Here is a 25,577-nt window from a genome sequence, read left to right on the forward strand (position 1 = left end):
GAAGCAGTCACGTGGACACTAACAGAAAAAAACCGCCCATACTGCCACAACGCAGCGCCCAGCATTATGCTAGAAATAGTGATGTAACTTATAGAAAACCATCTAAAGATGAACCTGAAAAGTTTCTAAAACTGGTTGAAGGAAAAATAAATAACTATTCATAAAAGTGATCCCTTGTAGATTTATGTATGAGTAAACTAAACAACTGAGAACTGAGATGGATGATTTCTGAAACGCAGAACATAAAGAGAAGGATGTATAGAGCCGTATAAAGACCGCCTCATTCGCTGTGACCTTTCATTCATCCCTCCAGGCACACGTTGAGGCTAGCTTTATCCGTTTGCCTAGATCACTCAGTGAACTGATTAAGATGACGACTGTAACAGACAATGTGACGTCTAGTCAGCCTCATCCCCCCACTAAAAGATTCATGACTTAAACAGGAGGTTTTGGTTCATATAATCTTCTCTCTCTGAAGATGCTGCGTGGTAAAATAAATAAATAAATAAATAAAGGGTGACAGAGTTTAAATTGCCAGCCACAGCTACATCTGCGATTGCGATTATATAGCTTCCACCACCCACCAAGCCCCTATATCCCGGTTCAAGAGACCATATAGGCAGAGAGAAAAGATAGAGATCTTGCGAGTACATTGTTAAGTATGTACGGTGGCATCAAAATTGATGTTGTGCTTCTGAGCTTCTAGCACAAGGTCGGTCAGACAGTACGCGTCTCCAGAAGACGAAAGTTGTGACATAAAGGCGGAACTGGTACTGTTAGTTGCGCAGCTGGTTTTTGTTACATATGAGAGATAAGTTGGCTGTTATCCTTTTAAATCACATATAATATTTAAGAAACAGTTAAAACCAATGAATTTTTCCTCAAAATGGTTCAAATGGTTCAAATGGCTCTAAGCACTATGGGACTTAACATCTGAGGTCTTAAGTCCCCTAGAACTTAGAACTACTTAAACCTAACTAACCTAAGGACATCACACACATCCATGGCCGAGGCAGGATTCGAACCTGCGACCGTAGAGGTCGCGCTGTTCCAGACTGAAGCGCCTAGAACCGCTCGGCCACCCCGGCCGGCCTCCTCAAAATGACTGTAACAATAAGTTAAGCGTAAAATAATACCATTCATCCTCGTTAGCCCTGAGGCTATTTCCCTATATTCAGTTTTCATATCAAATTATAGAAATGTTGCAGCCACAAGCAGGGATAAGGAAGCTGCTCTGTGTAACACACACAAGTAACATCTGAAACTAGAGTAGTTTCGAATTTATGTTTAATTATTGACTGTGTATTTAAAATAGAATAGATCTATGTTAAGCAGCCGGGTATAACAGTCAGATAAAACACCTTGCTCTCCATTTATTAACATATTTATTAATTCTGTTCCAGATGTATCTGGCTGTTACAGACTGCAATGAATGTGTCCATCTTCATTCTCCTCTTTGTCAACATGGCGAACTTGTGTTTCAATATGTTTGTTACTGCAGGAGTAAGTATCTTTTTAATGTATCCATAGTGTTCATTTGACACTACAATAGTAAAGCCATAATCACAGTATATATTTATTTCAAAAGAAAGGGTTACATGTTATTTTAGCAAGTTAGTGGTGTGTCTAAAATAACATGTAACCCTTTCTTTTGAAAAAAAATATACTGTGATTATGGCTTTACTATTGTAGTGTAAGTTAGTAGTGTGTCCCTCCCCCCCATGAACCATGGACCTTGCCATTGGTGGGGAGGCTTGCGTGCCTCAGCGATACAGATGGCCGTACCGTAGGTGCAACCACAACGGAGGGGTATCTGTTGAGAGGCCAGACAAACGTGTGGCTCCTGAAGAGGGGCAGCAGCCTTTTCAGTAAATGCAGGGGCAACAGTCTAGATGATTGACTGATCTGGCCTTGTAACATTAACCAAGACGGCCTTGCTGTGCTGGTACTGCGAACGGCTGAAAGCAAGGGGAAACTACAGCCGTAAATTTTCCCGAGGACATGCAGCTTTACTGTATGATTAAATGATAATGGCGTCCTCTTGGGTAAAATATTCCGGAGGTAAAATAGTCCCGCATTCGGATCTCCGGGCGGGGACTACTCAATAGGACGTCATTATCAGGAGAAAGAAAACTGGCGTTCTACGGATCGGAGTGTGGAATGTCAGATCCTTTAATCGGGCAGGTAGGTTAGAAAATTTAACAAGGGAAATGGATAGGTTAAAGTTATATATAGTGGGAATTAGTGAAGTTCGGTGGCACGAGGAACAAGACTTTTGGTCAGGTGATTACAAGGTTACAAATAGAAAATCAAATAGGGGTAATACAGGAGTAGGTTTAATAATGAATAAAAAAATAGGAGTGCGGGTTAGCTACTATAAACAGCATAGTGAACGCATTATTGTGGCCATTACAGACAAAAAGCCCATGCCTACTACAGTAGTACAAGTTTATATGCCAACTAGCTCTGCAGATGATGAAGAAATTGATGAAATGTATGACGAGATAAAAGAAATTATTCAGGTAGTGAAGGGAGACGAAAATTTAATAGTCATGGGTGACTGGAATTCGTCAGTAGGAAAAGGGAGAGAAGGAAACATAGTAGGTGAATATGGACTGGAGGGAAGAAATGAAAGAGGAAGCCGCCTTGTAGAATTTTGCACAGAGCATAACTTAATCATAGCTAACACTTGGTTTAAGAATCATGAAAGAAGGTTGTATACATGGAAGAATCCTGGAGATACTAAAAGGTATCAGATAGATTATATAATGGTACGACAGAGATTTAGGAACCAGGTTTTAAATTGCAAGACATTTCCAGGGGCAGATGTGGATTCTGACCACAACCTATTGGTTATGAACTGCAGATTGAAACTGAAGAAACTGCAAAAAGGTGGGAATTTAAGGAGATGGGATCTGGATAAACTGAAAGAACCAGAGGTTGTAGAGAGTTTCTGGGAGAGCATAAGGGAACAATTGACAGGAATGGGGGAAAGAAATACAGTAGAAGAAGAATGGGTAGCTCTGAGGGATGAAGTAGTGAAGGCAGCAGAGGATCAAGTAGGTAAAACGACGAGGGCTAATAGAAATCCTTGGGTAACAGAAGAAATATTCAATTTAATTGATGAAAGGAGAAAATATAAAAATGCAGTAAATGAAGCAGGCAAAATGGAATACAAACGTCTCAAAAATGAGATCGACAGGAAGTGCAAAATGGCTAAGCAGGGATGGCTAGAGGACAAATGTAAGGATGTAGAGGCATATCTCACTAGGGGTAAGATAGATACTGCCTACAGGAAAATTAAAGAGACCTTTGGAGAGAAGAGAACCACTTGTATGAATATCAAGACTCAGATGGCAACCCAGTTGTCAGCAAAGAAGGGAAAGCAGAAAGGTGGAAGGAGTACATAGAGGGTCTATACAAGGGCGATGTACTTGAGGACAATATTATGGAAATGGAAGAAGATGTAGATGAAGATGAAATGGGAGATACGATACTGCGTGAAGAGTTTGACAGAGCACTGAGAGACCTGAGTCGAAACAAGGCCCCGGGAGTAGACAACATTCCATTAGAACTACTGATGGCCTTGGGAGAGCCTGTCATGACAAAACTCTACCATCTGGTGAGCAAGATGTATGAGACAGGCGAAATACCCACAGACTTCAAGAAGAATATAATAATTCCAATCCCAAAGAAAGCAGGTGTTGACAGATGTGAAAATTACACAACTATCAGTTTAATAAGTCACAGCTGCAAAATACTAACGCGAATTCTTTACAGACGAATGGAAAAACAGGTAGAAGCGGACCTTGGGGAAGATCAGTTTGGATTCCGTAGAAATGTTGGAACACGCGAGGCAATACTAACCTTACGACTTATCTTAGAAGAAAGATTAAGAAAAGGCAAACCTACGTTTCTAGCATTTGTAGACTTAGAGAAAGCTTTTGACAACGTTAACTGGAATACTCTCTTTCAAATTCTGAAGGTGGCAGGGGTAAAATACAGGGAGCGAAAGGCTATTTACAATTTGTACAGAAACCAGATGGCAGTTATAAGAGTCGAGGCACATGAAAGGGAAGCAGTGGTTGGGAAGGGTGTAAGACTGGGTTGTAGCCTCTCCCCGATGTTATTCAATCTGTATATTGAGCAAGCAGTAAAGGAAACAAAAGAATAATTCGGAGTAGGTATTAAAATTCATGGAGAAGAAGTAAAAACTTTGAGGTTCGCCGATGACATTGTAATTCTGTCAGAGACAGCGAAGGACTTGGAAGAGCAGTTGAATGGAATGGACAGTGTCTTGAAAGGAGGATATAAGATGAACATCAACAAAAGCAAAACGAGGATAATGGAATGTAGTCAAATTAAATCGGGTGATGCTGAGGGGATTAGATTAGGAAATGAGACACTTAAAGTAGTATAGGGGTTTTGCTATTTAGGGAGTAAAATAACTGATGATGGTCGAAGTAGAGACGATATAAAATGTAGACTGGCAATGGCAAGGAAATCGTTTCTGAAGAAGAGAAATTTGTTAACATCGAGTATAGATTTAAGTGTCAGGAAGTCGTTTCTGAAAGTATTTGTATGGACTGTAGCCATGTATGGAAGTGAAACATGGACGATAACCAGTTTGGATAAGAAGAGAATAGAAGCTTTCGAAATGTGGTGCTACAAAAGAATGCTGAAGATAAGGTGGGTAGATCACGTAACTAATGAGGAGGTATTGAACAGGATTGGCGAGAAGAGAAGTTTGTGGCACAACTTGACTAGAAGAAGGGATCGGTTTGTAGGACATGTTTTGAGGCATCAAGGGATCACAAATTTAGCATTGGAGGGCAGCGTGGAGGGTACAAATCGTAGAGGGAGACCAAGAGATGAATACACTAAGCAGATTCAGAAGGATGTAGGTTGCAGTAGGTACTGGGAGATGAAGAAGCTTGCACAGGATAGAGTAGCATGGAGAGCTGCATCAAACCAGTCTCAGGACTGAAGACCACAACAACAACGGTAGTGTGTCAGTCCAACATAAAGCCACATTGTGATTTGAGATTCTTTTTTCGGAACACAGAAAAATTATGTGCTGCGTTGCATATGGAAGCTTGCTGTGGTTGACAAACTTACGGTGAGGTTATTATATGTGTTTATCCCATGGGAGTTTACGCTATGAGGTGTGTGTGTGTTTAATTTTCAGAATTGTGAATTTATATCAGCCACACGATGGTTGTGCCACAGCGTCATTGCAAGAATTCCTGGCAAATTTTACCATGGTGTAATCTTTATCTGTTCTAGATTAGGACATGGAACGAACGTTTGGACAAGCATAGGGATGACTTGTTGTGATCTGATTGTGCCACCATTGCCTTTGTGGAAATGGAAATGAGCGTTAGGCGTCATTGCCCGGGTGGTCCCTTGCGGGGCAGGTCAGGCCGACTTGGTGCAGGTCTTATTACATTCGACGCCACATTGGACAACCTGCGTGCCGGATGGGGATGATGTGATGATGAAGACAGCACAACATCCAGTCCCTGAGCGGAGAAAATCCCCGACCCGGTCGGGAATCGAACCCCGGCCCATAGAACGGCAATCCGTCACCCGCCCACTCAACAATCGGGGCAAACATTGCCTCAGTTACTTGGTGTCATTATTTCTCGTATTTTTGGTCGGATGTATGGTTATCATCCCATTATATATTCTCCAACTGATATTTTACGTTTGAAAATGAAGAAGTAGTTCGTTAAAACCGGTAATGTAACCCATTCTTTTTAAAGAAAAATTTTATTTACTGTGACTATGGCTTCACTATTGTAGTGTCAAACATTTAAGTTATATTTTAGTTAGACAGCTTACGACAATCATGTCGGAATATAGAATATACACATTAACCAATTAACGTATAATTGCACACGTAAATATCGTAGTCATAACTTGGGGAAGACTCCTTGCATCAAGGATTTGTTAAGCATCCGTCAGACTGAAATGTGTTTCTAATAAGAGTGTGTATTACGAATTTGTCTTCTGTATTATGACTGATCAACTGATTCCAAGACAATCGAAGAAGCGTTAATCTTTTTTTTTCCACTCCAAAGAGTCTCGCCCTGCAATTCTAGACCACTTAGTAGTGGGTCAGAGCGCGTTTCCAACCGGGAATAAATCCTCAGTGACGCACGATTATAGATACGTTATTGAGTCGCTTTCACAGTGTCCACTAAGATGAAAAACGTTGACTGGAAGAAAAATTTGTACAGTCGTGAATTTTCCTACGGCCACAGGGGTGATCGTAATTAACAATATACTAAAAATCCAGACTGATAAGGTGTGAGTGTGAGAGTGAGAGGGCGAGTGAAGTCACTTTTTTAGATTTTTCTTCAATATCACGAAAACGCCGGCATCTAGAGGAACAGTCTTCCTTTACAAAATTTTACAATATTAACTTCCTTACGCAATAGATCTTGCTCATCTATCCTCTGGGACTTTCCGCATTGCAGTGGATGGAAATATTGCAAATTATCAAGAGGAGTGTTTTGATGGTATAAAGTTAGTATTCATCGTTACATGAAGTGGCTTTGGAACAATTATTACATGATCCTACCTTTGGTGAAATAATCATGGACAGTTTTGAAATACAGTTCTAAAAAATAAACTACACTGTTCAGAGGTTAGATACTGGTTCAGGATGTTGATAATTTGTTGTGCTTGTGTAGAGATACTATCAGACAATTTCAAACATTCCTCAAGGTCCTGAACAGAACAGTATGAAATTCACAATTAAGTTTGGGAGGTAACTTCATAAATTCTTTAGATCTAAACACAGATAGCAGTAACCACATGTATACTTTCAAGCTTTATAGGAAACCTTCCGCCACAGATATTGTACTATGTACCAATTCTCAATGCTCAGAGAAACGTAAACATGCTGCCTTTCTTTTAGTGTTACCTCACCTAATATCCATCGCAATGGCTGATTGCAACTTTGAAATTGAAGTAAATGCAATCAGACAAGCAGCATCAAATAATGGATACACTCCTGCCTTTGTGGACACTATACTGCATAAAAAGCAGAAACAACAAATTTACACTCTTCTTTGTCCAGTTCCTCATAGCCCACCTTTAGATAGCAATAAATGATACACAATACCACATTCAGGAAAAATCTCTCTGAATGTCTAAGAAAGTTTAAATCCAAGAAGCTTTAGACATCATTTTATAAACGTAAGAACTTTTGGACAGTTTTTTTCTGATGCTGAAAACAGCAATTCAGATTTGGAAGAAAGTGGAATATACAGAAATCGCTTGTAATTGTGCCAAATTCGATATATGTCGGTATGGCAGGGCAATAGGCACCGCCATAGATGTTGGATACTTGGAGACTCTGCTTTCGCAAATCCTGCTTAAAGAAGGTAACAGTCACAAGGTGCAGCATGAAATCTTACATCATATCCATAAAGACACAGTTCCCTTATTCGCCGCCTCTAATGGCAGATACTACCCACAATCCCATCAAGACCATGTTGTAAATTACCTCTCCTAGTTACATGCCAAAATTTGTCTTTTATTTCAGTTACTATAATGTCACTTGCCTTGTTAAAATAATTTTTCCATTTTATAATCAGAGCTGCTTCATGTATCTCACTAGTATATCTTACCTTTTCCCGATATAAAATCTGTTAAAAACAAGATAAATTTGTTGTGTCCTCCCTTCGAACATGTCACCTAAGTTTATTGTTCTATTTATTTGCTTTTCAGAACAATTGTTGAAATTTGTTATACAGTTCATTGCATAATGTGTCACGTATTTTATTTAAGCACAATAATCTTACGTCGCATGTTTTTCTAAATACTTCCTTTCATTATAATCCTAAATCAAATTCTAAGAATTGTCGTCTTTGGGAACCAAAATATTCTGTAGATGCACTAGTTTGAAATCTTCGATCCTAAAGGAAATTCATTGCTTCACATATTTATCTATGTACCTGATGATGGCGTAACAGCTGAAAACCAGTTTGTAAACTAATTGTAGGGGTTGCAGAACATTATATCAGTGTTGTGGGTGTTTACATTCTTAACTGAAACAATTCTTCTGTTAACCCCGGTATGTTCACAGTTTCCTACTTTGTGCCTATATTTGTCTGCCAGGCTGCCGTGATTGCCCTTTTTAGTAACATCCCATCCTCTTTAAATAAGCTGCTTAATATGGTATTCTATTTCGTCGTTTCTACAGCCTTGGAGGCCTTCAAACTTCCATCATCATCAGTCAGTACTTTCGTATCTCAGGTCTTTCAACGTCAATTTTTTCTGATAATTCTCTTAACTTCAAACTATTCTTCGTCATTACTAAATTGTGATACGAGTCAATGTTGGCTCCTGGAGACACCTTACAATCCAGTAATTTCTGTCTAGCATCAAGTAATCCAGCGTTCTGGGTGGCCAAATCATTCGCTCGGATTTTCAAGAATGTTCTTCAAACCAATCGCGATAAATGGTGACCCAGTGACATGACATAGGTGTTTGGGAACATGAAGCCGATGAACGGCTGCAAATGGTCTCCAGGTAGGTGAACATAACCATTTTCAGTCAATGATCGGTTCAGTAGGACCAGAGGACCAAACCAATTCCATGTAAACACAGTCCACACTATTATGGAGTCATAAACAGCCTGAATAGTGCCTTGATAACTTGGACCCATGGCTTTCGGGGACAGTGCCACACTGTAACCCTACCAGCAGCTCCTAACAACTGAAATCGGGACTTCTTTGACCTAGCCACGTTCTTTACGTTAACCAGGGTCAAGCTGATTTGGCCAGGGGTCCAGTAGACGCGCTGCGGGTGACGTGCTTTTAGAAAAGGTACTTTCGGCAAAGGAAAATGTTGCTTAAAAATTGGCACCAGATATCAAATAATAAAATAAACGAGAAGAACAAGAAGTTTGGCCGTTTGCTGCCATAGCCCATTAACCCCAAATTTCAGTCGCATTGTCCCATTGCATACGTTCGGCGTGTGTCCCACACTGACTTCTGCGGCTATTTCATGCATTGTTGCTTGTCTGTTAGCACTGACAAATTTGCGAAAAAGCGGTTGCTTTTACTCGTTGAGTGAAGGTCGTCGCCAACGGCATTGTCCATGGCGAAAGTTAATAGTTGGAATGTGGTATTCTCGACACACTCTTGACACTGTGTGTATCGGAATACTGAACTGACTAACGATGACCGAAATGGAATATGCCATGCATCTACCGCCAACTACCGTTCCACGTTCGGGTCAGGGATTTTCTCTGCCTCGTGATGACTGGGTGTTGTGTGATGTCCTTAGGGTGGTTAGGTTTAAGTAGTTCTAAGTTCTAGGGGACTGATGACCATAAATGTGAAGTCCCATAGTGCTCAGAGCCATTTGAAACCAACCGCTCCACGTTCACAGTCTGTTAATTCCTGTTGTGGGCTCGTAATCACATCGAAAACTTTTTCATTTGAATCACCTGATTACAAAAGACAGCTATGCCAATGCACTGCCCTTTTATACCATGTGTTCGCGGCAGCCGGCTGTTGTGACCGAGAGGTTCTAGGCGCTTGAGTCCGGAACCGCGCGACTGCTACGGTCGAAGGTTCGAATCCTGTCTCGGGCACGAATGTGTGTGATGTCCTTAGCCGCGGTGACCGTGCGGTTCTGGCGCTGCAGTCCGGAACCGCGGGACTGCTACGGTCGCAGGTTCGAATCCTGCCTCGGGCATGGGTGTGTGTGATGTCCTTAGGTTAGTTAGGTTTAAGTAGTTCTAAGTTCTAGGGAACTTATGACCTAAGATGTTGAGTCCCATAGTGCTCAGAGCCATTTGAACCATTTTTTTGATGTCCTTAGGTTAGTTACGTCTAAATAGTTCTATGTTCTAGGGGACTGATGACCTCAGATATTAAATCCCATGGTGCTCAGAGCCATGTGACCCTTTTGTTCGCGATACTACCGCCATCTGTGTACGTGTATGACTTTGTCGCCTCAGTGTGTTACGTTTAGATTACGTTTGGCAATATGTGAATGTGTGTGTTGGAAATTGGAAATTTGTGATAAAGTCTTATGGGATCAAACTGCTGAGGTCTTCAGTCCCTAAGCCTACGCACTACTTAATCTACCTTAAGCTAACCTACGCTAAACACAACACACACACCCATGTCCGAGGGAGGACTCGAACCTCCGACGGGGCGAGCCGCCGGGACCGTGACAAGATGCCTCAGATCGCGCGGCTACCCCGCGCGGCTTTGTGTGTTGTACGGTACCAAAGGCTGTAACTTCAAAAATATGTTAGTCGCATATTACCCACATTCTCTTACGAGTATATTTCTTTGCAGTTCTATTCAATGAGTTGTCTAAATAATTATGCAATGCTGACATGGCTATCGTACTCTTTATATTCAGCAACATTGCTGTCGCCTAGACCACTATGATACTTAGCTTTATTGCTCATAGACGTGTTGAATGATGGTATGACTCACTGCTGATCTGATATTCTCATATACACAGCTGTTACAAGACGGGAGAAACGTGACGAAGGCGGTGACGGCGCTTTCGACAGTGCCGGGCCTGCTGCTGCAGACAGCGATGTACTGTCTTTTCGGCCAAATCACAACAGATCAGGTGAGGACGAGCTCGCATTCCGTATACTGCCGCATTACTTAGTCTTGATAACTTCATATAACCACTTATTAGCGTCCCTTCATTCCTACTAATACGTTGCAACGTGCAGATCAATATCGCAATAACGGTAAAGAATAGAACGAACACGGTTATTAACCTCTGTGAGACCTAGTGCAGGGCGAAATTGAGTACAGCTCATGAAATTGATGAAGAGGCTCCACGATCGTTTAGAGTGATTCTGTACAATAGTCGACAGCTCTGACCACCAGGGATGACGGCAAACTGGTCGGGGCACTTTATTTTTGTTAACTAGGTGTAGGCCATATGCGTTTATGGCACTGGTATTGTTAGTAACTCTTGTACATATGTATTCAATGTACTGTTAGCACACATTGACGTTTTTCCATATTAGATGAATATAAATAAGTATGTTTCAATCTTCTAATGTTCCTCACTTACCTCTAAACTAACGTACTGCCGCTACTTTTATTTTTTAATTTTTATTTAATCGAAAAATAGTATTTCTAGCTGCAAAAACCCGTTTTGTCCTAATTAAAATTTGGCCGTCATAATCATAATTCTGCTACGGTGACCTAATAGGGCTCGACGAGACCTTTTTTCTGATATTTTTTTCGTCGTAATCGCATTATGCGTTGCTGAGATGTGATTTTTCGAACTTCGTACAATATAATAATTATTCAAACATCTGTAATTTAAAAAGGATTTATGATAAGGTGGCGCGTATCCACAGTCACTGTTACCACAATTTTCCCTTTAAAATGAGCATACTGGCTCCTTTGCATCTTCAGTGATTCTGTATTTATTAATCTTAGTAGTGCTATTCTACGTGGCGGCGGGCGTGCACTGGGTCTGCGAGTTGCCTCCACTGGAGTTGTATCTGCCGGAATTTCCCCTAGCCGCCAACGGCTTTGCCACAGCGTTCGGTCGGCCCACGTGCTCGCTCTGACCTGGGTTTGTCCAGCACTCGGCAGTTCACTGTACGTTACCCTGTGCATCAAAGGTGGTACATACCTTGTTATAGAGCGACCCATCTGCACCAAATGGGCGTTATCTGTCTACACTCTACCACCATCCAATCCCCCACCACGATACACTCCCAGAACACAGTTGACCCCAAAACACAATTTATCGCTTAATACAGTTCTACTGCACTTCGATGTGGTACACATACTTCATTTATACATAAACCACTTTAGCTGGCAATAAACAGTGATTTTTTGCCATTACAACACTATCTTTAATAATGTGTTATTTTTCCATTTCCTGCAACGTGGAAACTATTAGCTCGAAGAAAATAAAAAAAAAATAATAAGACCTTTCTTGTCGGGATGTTGTGTAGCATCATTTTGTACGTAGAAACATTACCGTGAGAAGCATTTTCAAGTAGAACTGCAAAAGATTTTGCTTTAGCACTTGTCAGTCTTCAAAGTCCTGCGACATGTACACCTATCATAGTCAAAAATAAGGCTTTTCACAGCTTTAACATCCTTCATATAAATGCTACAAATAAATGTCGTAACACACCGTTTAAATATCAGTGCATTAGAACATTGTTTGGTTGGAAGAATGCCTGTTCAAAAAACGTCACTTATGAGGCTGTCAACATGAAGTAGAGTACACCAGAAGTAGCAGCAAAAACACCCAATACATGGATCCAAAATTTTGCCTAAAAATCTAGAAGAACAGATCGTTTAGTATTGTCTTACTATGAAACCTTCTTTCTTTGGGCTTTCTCGTAACGATTAGTGAAAAATGGCAGTACAGTTGTCAGAGACGTGAAAGACTTCACTCTTCTTCCTTCGTACGTACAACCTTGTACTGAAACAGCCTGCCTTCTCTTTCTTAAAAGTCACTTTACTACTGCATAAATCATCTTCTTGTGTTCTAAATACAGGGTGGGGCAAATTAAAGTGGCCGAGAGATCAGAGTTACAGGGTACAAAGGAACGCAGCAGAGGAAAAACCTGAATATAACCGATGTTGAAAGTGGCCACCATTCATCTCTTTGCACTTTTGGGCCTCGATCAGCACGTTACTGAAGGCGGGTCAAAGCTGGACTGCTGGAATTGCCGCAGCCTCATCCGAAACATTCTGCTGCAGCTCTTGAACACTATGAGGACTGTTGCGAAACACCTTAGACTTGGAGGCTCCCCACACAAAGTAATCGCACACTGACAGATCACGTAACCCTGATGGCCAGCTATGGCCGCGGCCAGAGTAACCTCTGCTAAGAACTCTGTGAGGTGTGAAGACTGTGTAAATGTCCTCCAAGGTGCGGGCAACTGTACAGGAAGTTGCTCCATCCCTTTGGAAGTAACTTTAGGTTTGCTCCTCCTCCGTTAATGCTGCCACAAATCGTATGCACACGTCTGGTTCACTTTTATTTTCCCCACCGCGTAGTACTGAGGCGGGTTGAAAATTATTAAAACTATTTATATTTTAGCCATTTTGAGTGTTTCAACATTGTTATTTCTATTGATAGTAACGTCATTAATCATTAATGTATGAAAGCTATTCGGAAAGTAAAGAACGGTCGGTCACGAAATGGAAACCACATTGGAAACAAAAAATGATTTGTTGGCAACATGTAGCTATTCACTGCATCTACATCTCTATATAGTCACCGCTCCGGCCTAGACATCCGTCGTAGGACTGCATTACTTTCCAATACCCTCGTCATAGAAGACAGTCTTTTGCGCTTCCCGACAATTTTCTATGCTGGATTGCAGCTCATTGAGTGTACGAAAATGTTGTCTTCACAGCCAGAGGTTCATCTGAGTAGAGATGAAAATCACAGGGAGGCAAGTCCGGGCGAGCGCCCTCATTGACCTGCGGCGTGCGTCCGAGAACTGTCATAAATAAGGAACGGCATGACTACTGCATTATGTGGTATTCCATGAAATCAGGCGAAATTTCTCGGCAGGCTCCCACAGTTGACGGGAGACACTATTTTTTAGGAATTTTCGTATGCGCTCACTGTGCACTGAGCACTGAGAAGAGCGACCTGGCGCTATTTACGGGCGTAGAAGAGATACTGCCCAAGACACCTGTGTAAAGCTTCATCGGATTTTCACTGTTGTTTCCATTTCGCTACCAATCATTCCTTACTTTCCGAATAGCCTCGTAATCCGTATTGCTAATTATAATTATACTAGAGCTTTAAAATTTTATATATATATATATATATATATATATATATATATATATATATATATATATATAAAACTAAGTCACAGATATTTGTACGAAATCAGGAAGTTGAGGAAGTATGTTTTGTAAATATCTTCACATGTGTGATTACCTGAGTTTGGTGAGTGAAAATTTGAATGGTGTAATCTGTTCTGCTTAAATGAACCAGTAAATAACCAATATCTTACTAAACAACACAATACAGAAAATATTTCGTTACGAAAGTATGTAATTACGGATGGTAGGCGTGTTAAAACATATTTTAAGACGTCTTCAATTCTCAAAGAGCACCTTACTTCATTACGTCATGTTTTCTTTTAATTATTCAAGTAAAACTGTTTCGTTGCACACATCTATATTTACGCTGACACCGCAATGCTGTACTTGCAGAGTGAGAAACTGTCAGACTCGGCCTACTGTTGTGGATGGAATGAGTGCGACACTCGTTTCAAACGTAACCTACTAATCTTCATGCTGATGGTGGGGAGACCTGTGGAGATCACAGTAGGCCAGACGTGCAAGCTGTCTAAGGAGATGCTATTGCAGGTTAGCGAACAATATATGATAAAGGCGCTTCACATCACGTACAGAGTTCGGCACTGGGACTTCGTTATTTGAAACGCGCGTCACAGAACTGCCTTTACACATTATTACGAGGAGTTGAGTGCTTCGAAAGGGCGGGACCTAACGTTTTTTGAAGGTTATTTTAGTTGCGATCATGCAGTGGACGAGAGAGAAGCGACCGTTCACCCTCGCGACTTACTTTTCCAAGGCGGTCCGGTCATCGCAGCACAGTGCACATTGTGAAAATAGTTTATATATCGCACCTGCAGGCCGTATTTCTGATCAAAAATCGATTGTTATGTGGATGAACACATTTGTGAATACCGGTATTGTGCAGAAAAATAAACTAGGGCCTTCGTGAACCACTGAGACTGGAAAACGTCGAGCAAGTGAGGCTGGTGCCTTTGGATTCCCCAAAGAGATCTGCTAACAAACGAACAGCTAGTCTTGAATTTTCTGTTCTCACACTGAGATGAATTCTTCATGAAACCATAAATTTCGCTTTACAAATTGGCAGTAGTGCACACACTTAAACCACGCGATTTTGTTTCACTAAAACCTTGATCGAAAACCTAACTTATGAATCTCACGTGTTCTTCAACAACGAGGCTTACTGCCATATGTCTGGATGCATGAGTGAACAAAACATGCGGTGTTGAAGTGGCATGAAGCCCCGAGAACTTCATGAACAGCCATTGCATACACGACATGTGAGTGCTTGGTGTGCACTATCCAAAACTGGCATTATTGCCGCATTGGTTTCGAAACGAACGATAGGGTGGTTAACGGTCAATTCTAAGCTTTAGCTCCAGATGATTCAGGAACTTTTTCCTCCCGAACTTGAAGACATGGATGTGGTGGATGTCTGGCTCTAACAAGGTGGCGCCACATTTCAACACTACACGATCGTCATTGACTCTTGCGCTGGTACTTCGGCTACCATCTCGTGTCATTGAGAGGCGATCTTCAGTGTACCGCACGCTCGTCAGATATAGCACCCTAGACTTTTTTATGGGCTTATCTTAAATCCTTGGTCTATACCAGTCGTCCACGAACCCTTTGTGAGCTGCGGAAAAATGCCCGTGCTGCTATATCCAACTTAGAAAGAGGCATGCTGGACAAAGTGTATCGAAAGCTTTGATTTCGACTCTCCAGGTGGACTGAGCACAACGAAGGCCACCTTCAAGATATCAGTTTCAAAACCTAACAATATTTTCTACTTAATTTTATTTCGCTGGTAACGTTGTGCAGCATATCTACAGCTGATTTACTGACTGATGCACCACATCCCGAGGAACATGATCAGCAGCACACCCATTCAAACGAAAACGAAACTTATTAATCTAACTTATGTAAAATTTATATGTCATTTTCATTGACCATTAAAGTGATCTTTTCGAGTCGTGGGCTTCTAGTGCCATTTTTTTCTATGTACCACTAGCATTGGTCTCCGTCGAAAGAAACAACTTATTTTACGAAAGTGGAGAGTTACTATGACGGAAGGGCGAGTTACTATGACGGAAGGGCCAACCGTATCTAATATTTGGAGCCGGTGCCATTGTCGCAACAGCTGCGTATCAAGTCTTACTCTTGCAATGTTCATCCGTCATGCTTATTCAATTCTTTAAAAAACGAGATTAAATTTCGCTTGATGCCTTCCTAAGAGAAAGTCTCCATTCCTTGCAAACTACGTAAGTGCCGATCAGATGTGGCTCAGATTCAGATACATAGTACCGACAGCCGTTGAGAATTTTATGCCAAATAAATTAATAAGAGTCGAAACATATCCCAAGTGGTAAACAAAAGAGGTGGTACCACCGTTGCAGAATCAAAGAAAAATCTATGCTGGAATTGAAAGAACAAGAACAAAAGAAGAATCTCCAAGATGGGCGACATTATACAGAAGATCGATATTTAGCTGGGCCTTCACTGGGAGACACTTTTAATAGTATCCGCAACGAAACTGTGTCTCGAAACATGACTGAAAATTCAAAGAACCTCTGGTCGTGTGTAAAGTGTATCAGCGGCAACACGCAGTCCATAACTTATCTGCACGACAAATATATTAATGTTGCCAGTAACAGTGCCACTACGCTTGTCCGACCTCTTCTGGAGTACTGCTGGAATGTTTGAGATCCTTACCGGATAGAATTGACAGAGGTTATCGAAAAAGTTCAGAGAAAGATAGCTCTCTCTATACTACCGTGTTGGGGTAGCAAGCATTAAAACGAAGGCATGTTTGATTGCGGTGAGATCTTTCCCTGTAATTTCGGTCAAGAACTTTCTCCTCCGAACGCGAAAATAATGTTTTTGATGCCAACCTATGTGGAGAGGAGCGATATTAGTAAAATCGAAATCATAAATCGCAGGGACAAATTTAAGTATCATACCGATTGCTCTTCGAGAATGGAACGGGAGAGAAATAGTATAAAGGTGGTTCAATGACCCCTGTGCCAACATTTAAGTGTGATCTGCAAAGTTGTCATGAACACACAACAAAAAAGTTTTGCATCACCAGAGTTCCCAGAACTCCTGAAGATATACGTAGACTGTGGATATTGTATCACAGACACAGTCCCTTTGACTGTTCAGAGATGTCACTAAACCCGCCGAAAGATGTAAACAACCATGAGCAGTGCCTAGTAGACGGAGGAGGTACGACAGTCCATCAGTTCCAGTCATTCCACCAAGAACGAGGTACACGGCCCAGCCATGCCTAGGCGGTCAATTCCTTGGTTATATCGCGTCCACACTGTTACTTTGTGCCAGGAAGGGCTCTCAATAAAGGAACTGTCCAAACGTCTCGGAGTGAACCATAGCGATGTTGTTCGGATATGGAGGATATACAGAGAGACACGAATTCTCGATGACATGCCTCGCTCAGGCCGTCCAAGGGCTATTACTGCACTGGATGACCGCTACCTACGGATTATGGCTCTGAGGAACCCTGACAGCAACGCCACCATTTTAAATAACGCTTTTCGTACAGCCACAGGACGTCGTGTTACAATTCAAACTGTGCGCAATAGGTTGCATTATGCGCAACTTCACTCCCGACATCCATGGCGAGGTCCATCTTTGCAACTTCGACACCACGCAGCGCCGTACAGATGGGCCCAACAACATGCCGAATGGACCGCTCAAGATTGGCATCATGTTCTCCTCACCGAGAATGTCGCATATGCCTTCGTGTGTTTGAGGCAACCCGATCAGACTGAACGCCTTAGACACAATGTCCGGCGAGTGCAGCGAGGTGGAGGTTCCCTGCTGTGTTGGGGTGGCGTTATTTGGGTCCGACGTTCGCCACTGGTGGTCATGGAAGGCGCCGTAACGGCTGTACGATACGTGAATGCCATCCTCCAACCGACAGTGCAACATATCAGCAGGATATTGGCGAGGCATTCGTCTTCATGGATGACGATTCGTGCCCCCAACGTGCACATCTTGTGAATGACGTCCTTCAGGACATCGACATCGCTCGACTAGAGTGGCCAGCATGTTCTCCAGACATGAATCCTATCGGACGTGCGTGGGAAAGTTTGAAAAGTGTTGTTTATGGCCGAAGTGACTCAGCAACCACTCTGAGGGATCTATACCGAATCGCCGTTGAGGAGTGGGACAGTCTGGTCCAGCAGTGCCTTGATGAACTTGTGGATAGTATGCCACGACGAATACAGGCATGCATCAGAGCAAGAGTGTGTGCTACTGGGTATAGAGGTACCGATTTGTACAGAAATCTGGACCACCACCTCTGAAGGTATCTTTATATGGCGGTACAACGTGCTATGTGTGGTTTTCATGAGCAATAAAAAGGGTGGCAATGATGATTATGTTGATCTCTATTCCAGTTTTTTGTACAGTTTCCGGAGCTCTTGGAACCGAGGTGATGCAAAACTTTCTTTGATCTATATATATATATATATATATATATATATATATATACTCTAAATCTCTCACGGTTATTGGTAATTTCCTATACTGTTCCTGATTAATGATAATCAATATATTACAGAAGTTAGTCACTAACTATCTGGAATTAAATAAAAATTATTGTTTGAAGGGGAAGATTTAAATTGTGGGGTCTGGAATAAACAGTGATCGGACAATATACAGGGTGAACTGTAACAAAAACGACAAACTGCAGTGACGGATTTCTGCCTGGAAATGGTGGAAAAAATGTCATATGAATTTGTGTCCGGAAAAGTATCACTTCCGTGGTAGATGACGCTGGCAAATGAGGGTTCCTCTGACGACGTGCCGTGTATTCCTGTGTGATGCAGGCTGTGTAGCTGCCGCAGCGTACTATAAGCAGAATGGTCCGGCATTCATGTCGGGAACAAGCCGGAATGGTGCTTGTTTACGACCTAGCAGATGTAAACCCTCGAGAGGCAGCACGGTTATACCGAAACAAGTAACCCTCCCAGGTATCAAACGCATCACCCAGCGTTTCATGCCCTTTTTGGGCGTTTGTGAGATCGTGGGTCCTTTCAGAAAGACGTGGAGGAAGGCCGCGGGCTGTGTGTACATCAGACTTCGAGGACCGTGTTCTACGCATGCGACGGTATCTGGTGAGAGGTCGAAACGTGTGGAAGAGTGCAGCAGTTAATGATCCGACGTGTGAACGCGTGCATTGCATCCCATAGAGACCAGTTTTTAACATTTGTTTTGACGTGGATGCAATGCAGCTCTGTACTGTGCTCCGTGACTATTTCTTGTCGTTGCACGCACACAGTCCCTTTCCACCCACACATTTTCAAAGGATCTTTCTCCAACATTTTCAGTAAAGAGTTCGTCTCTACAGTTTGTCGGTTTTGTTAATGTTTATCCTGTATACAGTAGAGAAATGTAACTCAGAGACATACATTTAACTGCCTAATGGAGACCAAAGTTATTTAAAACGTTGTGTTAACTGTGCAGGTGAAGACTTTGTCACTAAACTTGATTTATTTATTGAATGAAATTTCACCGTTAATTTCATATGTCATATCGTAATTTCAATACAATGTATTTCTAATTAATTTTGCTTTCATCAACAGGTCCTGAATGGAACATACGTCTTACTGAACATGCTATTCCATGTCCACAGCGATGACTAAATCGTTTATGGAGGAACACTGCATTTTACGTCTTTGATCAATCAACTATGGTTTTTTTCAATTAAGAACATTGTCATAAGAATAGCACCAATGTTGTAGAACACTAATGTTTTTACTTGCATTTAAGAAAAGCAACAAGGTTTATAAGTACATTAACCAAGACACTACATTTCGACACCATAATATACTCTTTTATAAACTGTTGTACACAGTCTTTTGCAATAAAATTGTGTTAATGAAAAGAATGTGGGAATCATCACACAAAACAGATTATTTTATTGAACTCCAATAAAAGGCTTCTTCATGTTTTTTGTTATGTGTACATACTGAATGACCTAACTTGTAGGTTATGCACTGGTATATTACCTAGAGTAGTTATTCAACTAAGTTTGCTGCAGAAGGCAATGCCATTATGAAGAAGTAGCTTACTATTCTGTCACACGTAAATGTAATGCATAGTTATGGTGAAAGTAAACGATCCATTGTCTGAATGAATAAATTGAGAAGAAAGAATGAAATTGGTTTAGGCATACATAAACAGGGAAGAAGTCTCACTATTAATTACGAAGATATGGGCCCAACTCTCAAATGAGTCCACTTCGTTTTCTGTTTATGCTTGCAACTTTGTGGAAAGTCAATACGGAAAAGTTATTTGCAATAATTACATCAGTTACACCAGATCAATAACAAAATATACATATTAGCGATCTGCAAATATTTAGAGCAGATGGTAAGTATGGTCATAAGAAAATACATACTGTTTATAGAGACACACATAGTAAAATTGAGAAAAAGTAAATATGTATATTACTGTATGCCCATAAATATTAAATGAGGACAAGCAGAGGTAATGGTGCAACCATGATCCAAAATTCGGAATTCTTGAAAAATAATCTTCACTTCATATAACATGGAAAATATATTAAGAGTTCTCACCTCTATGTTTATACTTTCCCTGTATCTCAGGAAACTGTTAATCTATTTTACGTAATCCAAGTATTCTCCCAGCATAATTTATAAAAAAGAAAAGGCGAAGACAACTCTGTCTCGCATTGTTAGTAGTAGTAGTAGTAGTAGTAGTTTAATTCATTTGTGGCTCACTTTTACAGATATATATGTACTATATTATCGCCTACAGTTTAAGAACAGGAAACAAAATTCATATGCAGCCGCATTTACATTTTTACAGGTCTAGTTCGACAAGGATGGAACCAGTAGGCGGTACTAGCACCAAAACTAGAGCCATACCAGGCTTACGTAATCTTACAAGCAGAAAATAATCTCCATCTACATCCATTTCTGAAACAGATCAATCGTAATTCAAATGAAATTAATGCTCTGACTGCAACACAAGCACCATAATATTGAAAACGATATGATGTACCATCACATTCATAACATTCACTAATAGAATAGAGGACACCTCGATTAACTTTGAAATTTAACCATCTGGCTTAAACTGAATGGTGAAAACCAGCAGACGCATTTCTCGCTACTCTTTTCAAGATAAACATCACAAAACCAAATAATATGTGTTACATATTTACTTACAGTATAATGAAAATACCTATCAGGTATGGAGCCATGTTAACAGAAAAATAATATCTCCCTAAACATTTTTGTAGATCACAACTCACACACACACACACACACACACACACACACACACACACACACACACACACACACACACGCACACACACATACACTAAATATATATATGGTAGTCAGAATAGACAGAAACTGCCTATAAAGCTTCTAAAGGTTTTGCAGGTTAGGGGTGCGCCTTGTTCCTTTCAAAACAAACGGTACACTGTGAAGAAATAATCCAAATTATCCAACTGAGACAGATATCAGTAATTGTGGTATAGATCTACATGCAAACAAACGATTACATTTAAAAAAAAACTGGTGACGTATACAAGAGAAAGAGCGTCACAAACCGATCAAGTTAGTAATGCGTTGCTTCTAAACCAGTTACTCGGCTTGGCATTGATTGGAAAAGTTGTTGGCTGTCCTCCTGAGCAACATAGTGCCAAATTCTGTCCAATTGGCCCGTTAGACCTTCAAAATCCAAGGCTGCTTGGAGAGCTCTCCCCATAATACTCCAAACTTTCTCAGTTGGGGAGAGATCCGGAGGCCATGTTGGCCAAGGTAGAGTTCTGCAAGCACGAAGACAAGCAGTGGAAACTCTCTACGTGTCCAGCCTGGATTTGTCTTGTTGAAATGTAATCCCAGGGTGGCTTGCAATTAAGGGCTGCAAAACGGGGCGAAGAATGTCGTCGACCGACCGCTGTGCTACCAGGTTGCCGTGATGACAACCAAAGGCACTCTGTTATGGAATGAAGTGGCATATAAGATTATTACTCTTGTTTGCCGGACCGTATGACGGGCAATAGTCAGGTTGGTATCCCACCCGATTATTAGGAGGACAAAGTTTCTATGTTTAATTCTTTAATAACTTTTAATTTTGCTATGTCCGCATGTGTATTAGTTTTAAATGTGGTGTCTCTGAGGAAGGCCAGAGGTGTATGGTTGTGTCCTTGCAGGTTTTGGGGAGTATTTTCTGAAGCCTACTTTTACATTTGTTAAGGTGGCTTAATATTTTCTAAGTTTAATGGTTTTTAATTTTTATATTTTTCCACACCCACATTCGTATTTCGCTTGAGAATGGTATCGTTGAGGTTGGCCGAAAGATTATTGTTGTGGCATTGCATAGTCTAAGAGAGCTTTGCTATGTGTGTTGTATTTACGTGACTACTTTTCTGTGTTGCTTGGGCCGGCGGCTGGTGACCAGGGCGTACCTCTGAGCGTGCCGTGCCGCCTGCGGCGGAAGTCCGCCTTACCAATTGTGATTTATTCGTGTTTGACATACTTCCTTCTCGTGACAGGAAAATCTTGAAACACGGTTAAAGGTTAAAGTGATACTCAGGTAAAATTACATTCCTTAAAAAGAGTCGTTTACGCTTAGTCTTCTTTAAGGCTTATATTGCACTAAAGAAAAGAGACATTTATGTTTTGGATCCTTTAAAAACTTGTGATGTTCTAAATAAAAGTGGCAGTTATGTTTGGACCTCGTAATATGTAATATGGTAGTGAAGAGTTTTAATGTTAAACAAATTGTTTATAAGGACTGCTAAGTAACAGGCGATGTTCAATAATTTTCCCGGCAGTCTCTCCACGACCTGACTGTTGGTGTCCTTATATCTTGGTATACGTCCTTGTCGACGGTATCACATACCACTTTGTCTTACATTCACATATTTTTATAATGGTTTTGTCTAAGTACTTACAAAACTTCAGTGACAGCTCTTGAGAAACAACACACACATTCAACCTAAGTAAATACAGTGGAGAGCTTGTACTTCAGTGCTTAAGTTCCATTAAACTTGTCACACGTCATCGTTTGTCAAAACTGGTACGTATCGCAATGAGACTCCATTACATTAATAAAGCCAGGCATTCTAAATTAAATGTTAATTAAATCAATACCTTAAGCTGTCGACAGGCGCTGACATACATCAACGGGGACAGTTGAAGATGTGTGCCCCGAACGTGACAAGAACCGGGGATCTCCTGCTTACATGGCAGACGCTCTATCCATCTGACCCATTGAGGGCACTGAGAATAGTGCGACTGCCGGGATTTATCCCTTGAACGCTCCCCGTGAGACCCACATTCCACACCCTACATTCGTAGTGCCCCTGTCCATTACACTCATTACTTGCGGCAGACAATCTTACCGAGTCCCGTAAGAGTTCGGGCAATGCGTGTGCATCCATCACAGAAGAAGGAGGTCAATGGCTGGTTAGCCTTAACTTTATGAAGATGGTATCTGTTCTTTCGGACAGTAACAAATAGATAACTAAACTGTATGGTTTATAATTGTTGCTGTCAAATATGTATGACAAAATTGTTTCAGAGGAACTACAAGCAGAAAAATTCGAGATGAATTTTCTAAAGGAAAGAAGGGGGTTTGTTGCCCCAAAGAATATTATTGCAGAGGGATGTTCAAAATTGTTCAAATTCTTCCCTGGCAGTGCCAGAGCCAGAGGAGACATGGTCAACGACCAGGAAAAATGCCAGCGAAAGAGAAATGTAGATGGCTTAAATGTGAACTCGGTAACTTTTGTAAAACCCTGGACGGTCTGAGCGTCACAACAAGTAACATAATGAGCTAACGTCTTAGCAACACAGGAAAATCGTCATAATGGTGATGACGAAGAGTAGCAAAAGAAAGCTTTGATCAGACGCAAGTGTATTCATTGACCGACACAGCAGAAAAGAGCGCTGGAAGGCGAAGTTGTGATATCCCAAGCGAGAAGACCACTGTCAGGCTAAGAAAACTAGAGCACATTAGGTCATCACCACATACTAATAATGTCATCAGTGTAGCCCAACAAGTATGTGAATTCCACAGCGTAGTTTTCAATTGTGGTTAAGTTCTGAAGCTAACAACTACCAAGGTGGAGCCTGTGACACTACACCTGTGGCCTAATGAGATGACTGTAATCTGTGAGTGAGGTGAAAAGTAATTCCCGTAAATGTGAAAACTCTTAAAACTTTTTAAATAAAACAAACGTTATTAACATTCAGCAGCTTTAGTGTTCACGTTTAAATTTTTATTTCACAAAGCAGTCACCCAGGTGAAGAACACATTTTTCCCAACAAGACACAAGTTAGTCGATATCGTCGCTATACAATGTTCAATTTTGTTGATGGACTCACAGCCTCACCTTTTTTCACACCGCTTCATCACTATCAAAGTGAGGTCGTCAAAGGTGTTACTTCAGTTTTAGAAGCAGGTGATGGTCAGATGCGGCCAAGTTGTGAATGTATGGAGGATTTGAGAGACAATCTGAGCAGACGTCTTCAGATGTTTGCAGATGACGCTGTCGTTTATCGACTAATAAAGACATCTAAAGATAAAAAAATTGCAAAACGATTCATAAAAGACATCTGAATGCTGCGAAAATTGGCAGTTGACCCTAATTAACGAAAAGTGCGATGTAACCCCATGAGTGCTAAAATGAATCCGTTAAACTTCGGTTACATAGTACATCAGTGAAATCTAAAGGCCGTAAATTCAACTAAGTACCTAGGAATTCCAATTGCGAACAACTTAAATAGGAACGAAAACATAGAAAATGTTGTGGGGAAGGGCAGGCAAAGACTGTGCTGTATTGGCAGGACACTTAGAAAATGTAACACATCTACAGTACGCTTGTCTGTCCTCTTTTGGAACGTTGCTGCGCGGTGTGAAACCCTTACCAGATAGGATTGACGGAGTACATGAAGAAGTTCAAAGAAGGGCATCACGTTTTGTATTATCACGAAATATGGAGAGAGTGTTACCGAAATTATACAGGATTTGGGATGGACATCTTAAAACAAAGGTGTTTCTCGTTGCGACGGAATCTTCTCACGAAATTCCAATCATCAGCTGTCTACTCCGAATGCGAAAATATTTTGTTGGCACAGACCTACATAAGGATAAACGATCACCACGGTAAAATAAGGGAAATTAGAGCTCGTACGAAAAGATATAGGTGTTAATTCTTTCCACGCACTATACGAGATTGGAATAATAGGGAATTGTGAAGGCGGTTCGATGAACCCTCCGCCAGGCACTTAATTGTGATTTGCAGAGTGTTCATGTAAATGTATATGTAGATGATCGTGACAGTGAACCCAAGTTTAGGATTATTGCAGATGTTGCAGGCTTGCTTGTGGTATGGCACCGTCATGCTGAAGGAGAGTGTATGGACGAAAACTTCGAATTCGAAATTCGATTAGAGCACGCCGTTTCTCGCTGACCAACGTAGCAAAGTTGCACACCACCATGTTATTCACTGCAGTTAGGAGCCCTCAAGCGGCTGAAGGCTGGACATATGTACACATAAAGATGTAGAAAGGTAATAACGTTTGTTTTATTTAAACAGCTAACCCTTTTCAAATAAAAAAAATTCTGAGGCATGACTTTTCAGAGTGCTCACGTCTGATGCCGCCGGTAACTAGATCAGATGAACTCCTCAGCCAAGAGCAGCTGGTGCCCATCCTCTCCTTCGCTGATGGGGAGACTGGAGCTTCCACA

General features: G+C 41.2%; 1 protein-coding gene across 1 annotated transcript in view; it reads left to right on the top strand.

The window, feature by feature from the left end:
- Window positions 1-19,483, top strand: part of LOC124781918 (odorant receptor 2a-like) — a 51,765-nt gene extending 32,282 nt beyond the window's left edge. The window contains exons 4-7 of the mRNA XM_047253900.1: window positions 1,404-1,503; window positions 10,501-10,614; window positions 14,214-14,369; window positions 19,424-19,483. Coding sequence (XP_047109856.1) covers window positions 1,404-1,503; window positions 10,501-10,614; window positions 14,214-14,369; window positions 19,424-19,483 — 430 coding nt within the window. The remainder of the gene's footprint in view (window positions 1-1,403; window positions 1,504-10,500; window positions 10,615-14,213; window positions 14,370-19,423) is intronic.
- The last annotated feature ends 6,094 nt before the right edge of the window (window positions 19,484-25,577 follow it).

The sequence above is a fragment of the Schistocerca piceifrons genome, chromosome 1 (genome assembly GCF_021461385.2).
Source record: "Schistocerca piceifrons isolate TAMUIC-IGC-003096 chromosome 1, iqSchPice1.1, whole genome shotgun sequence".
Taxonomy (NCBI): Eukaryota; Metazoa; Arthropoda; class Insecta; order Orthoptera; family Acrididae; genus Schistocerca; species Schistocerca piceifrons.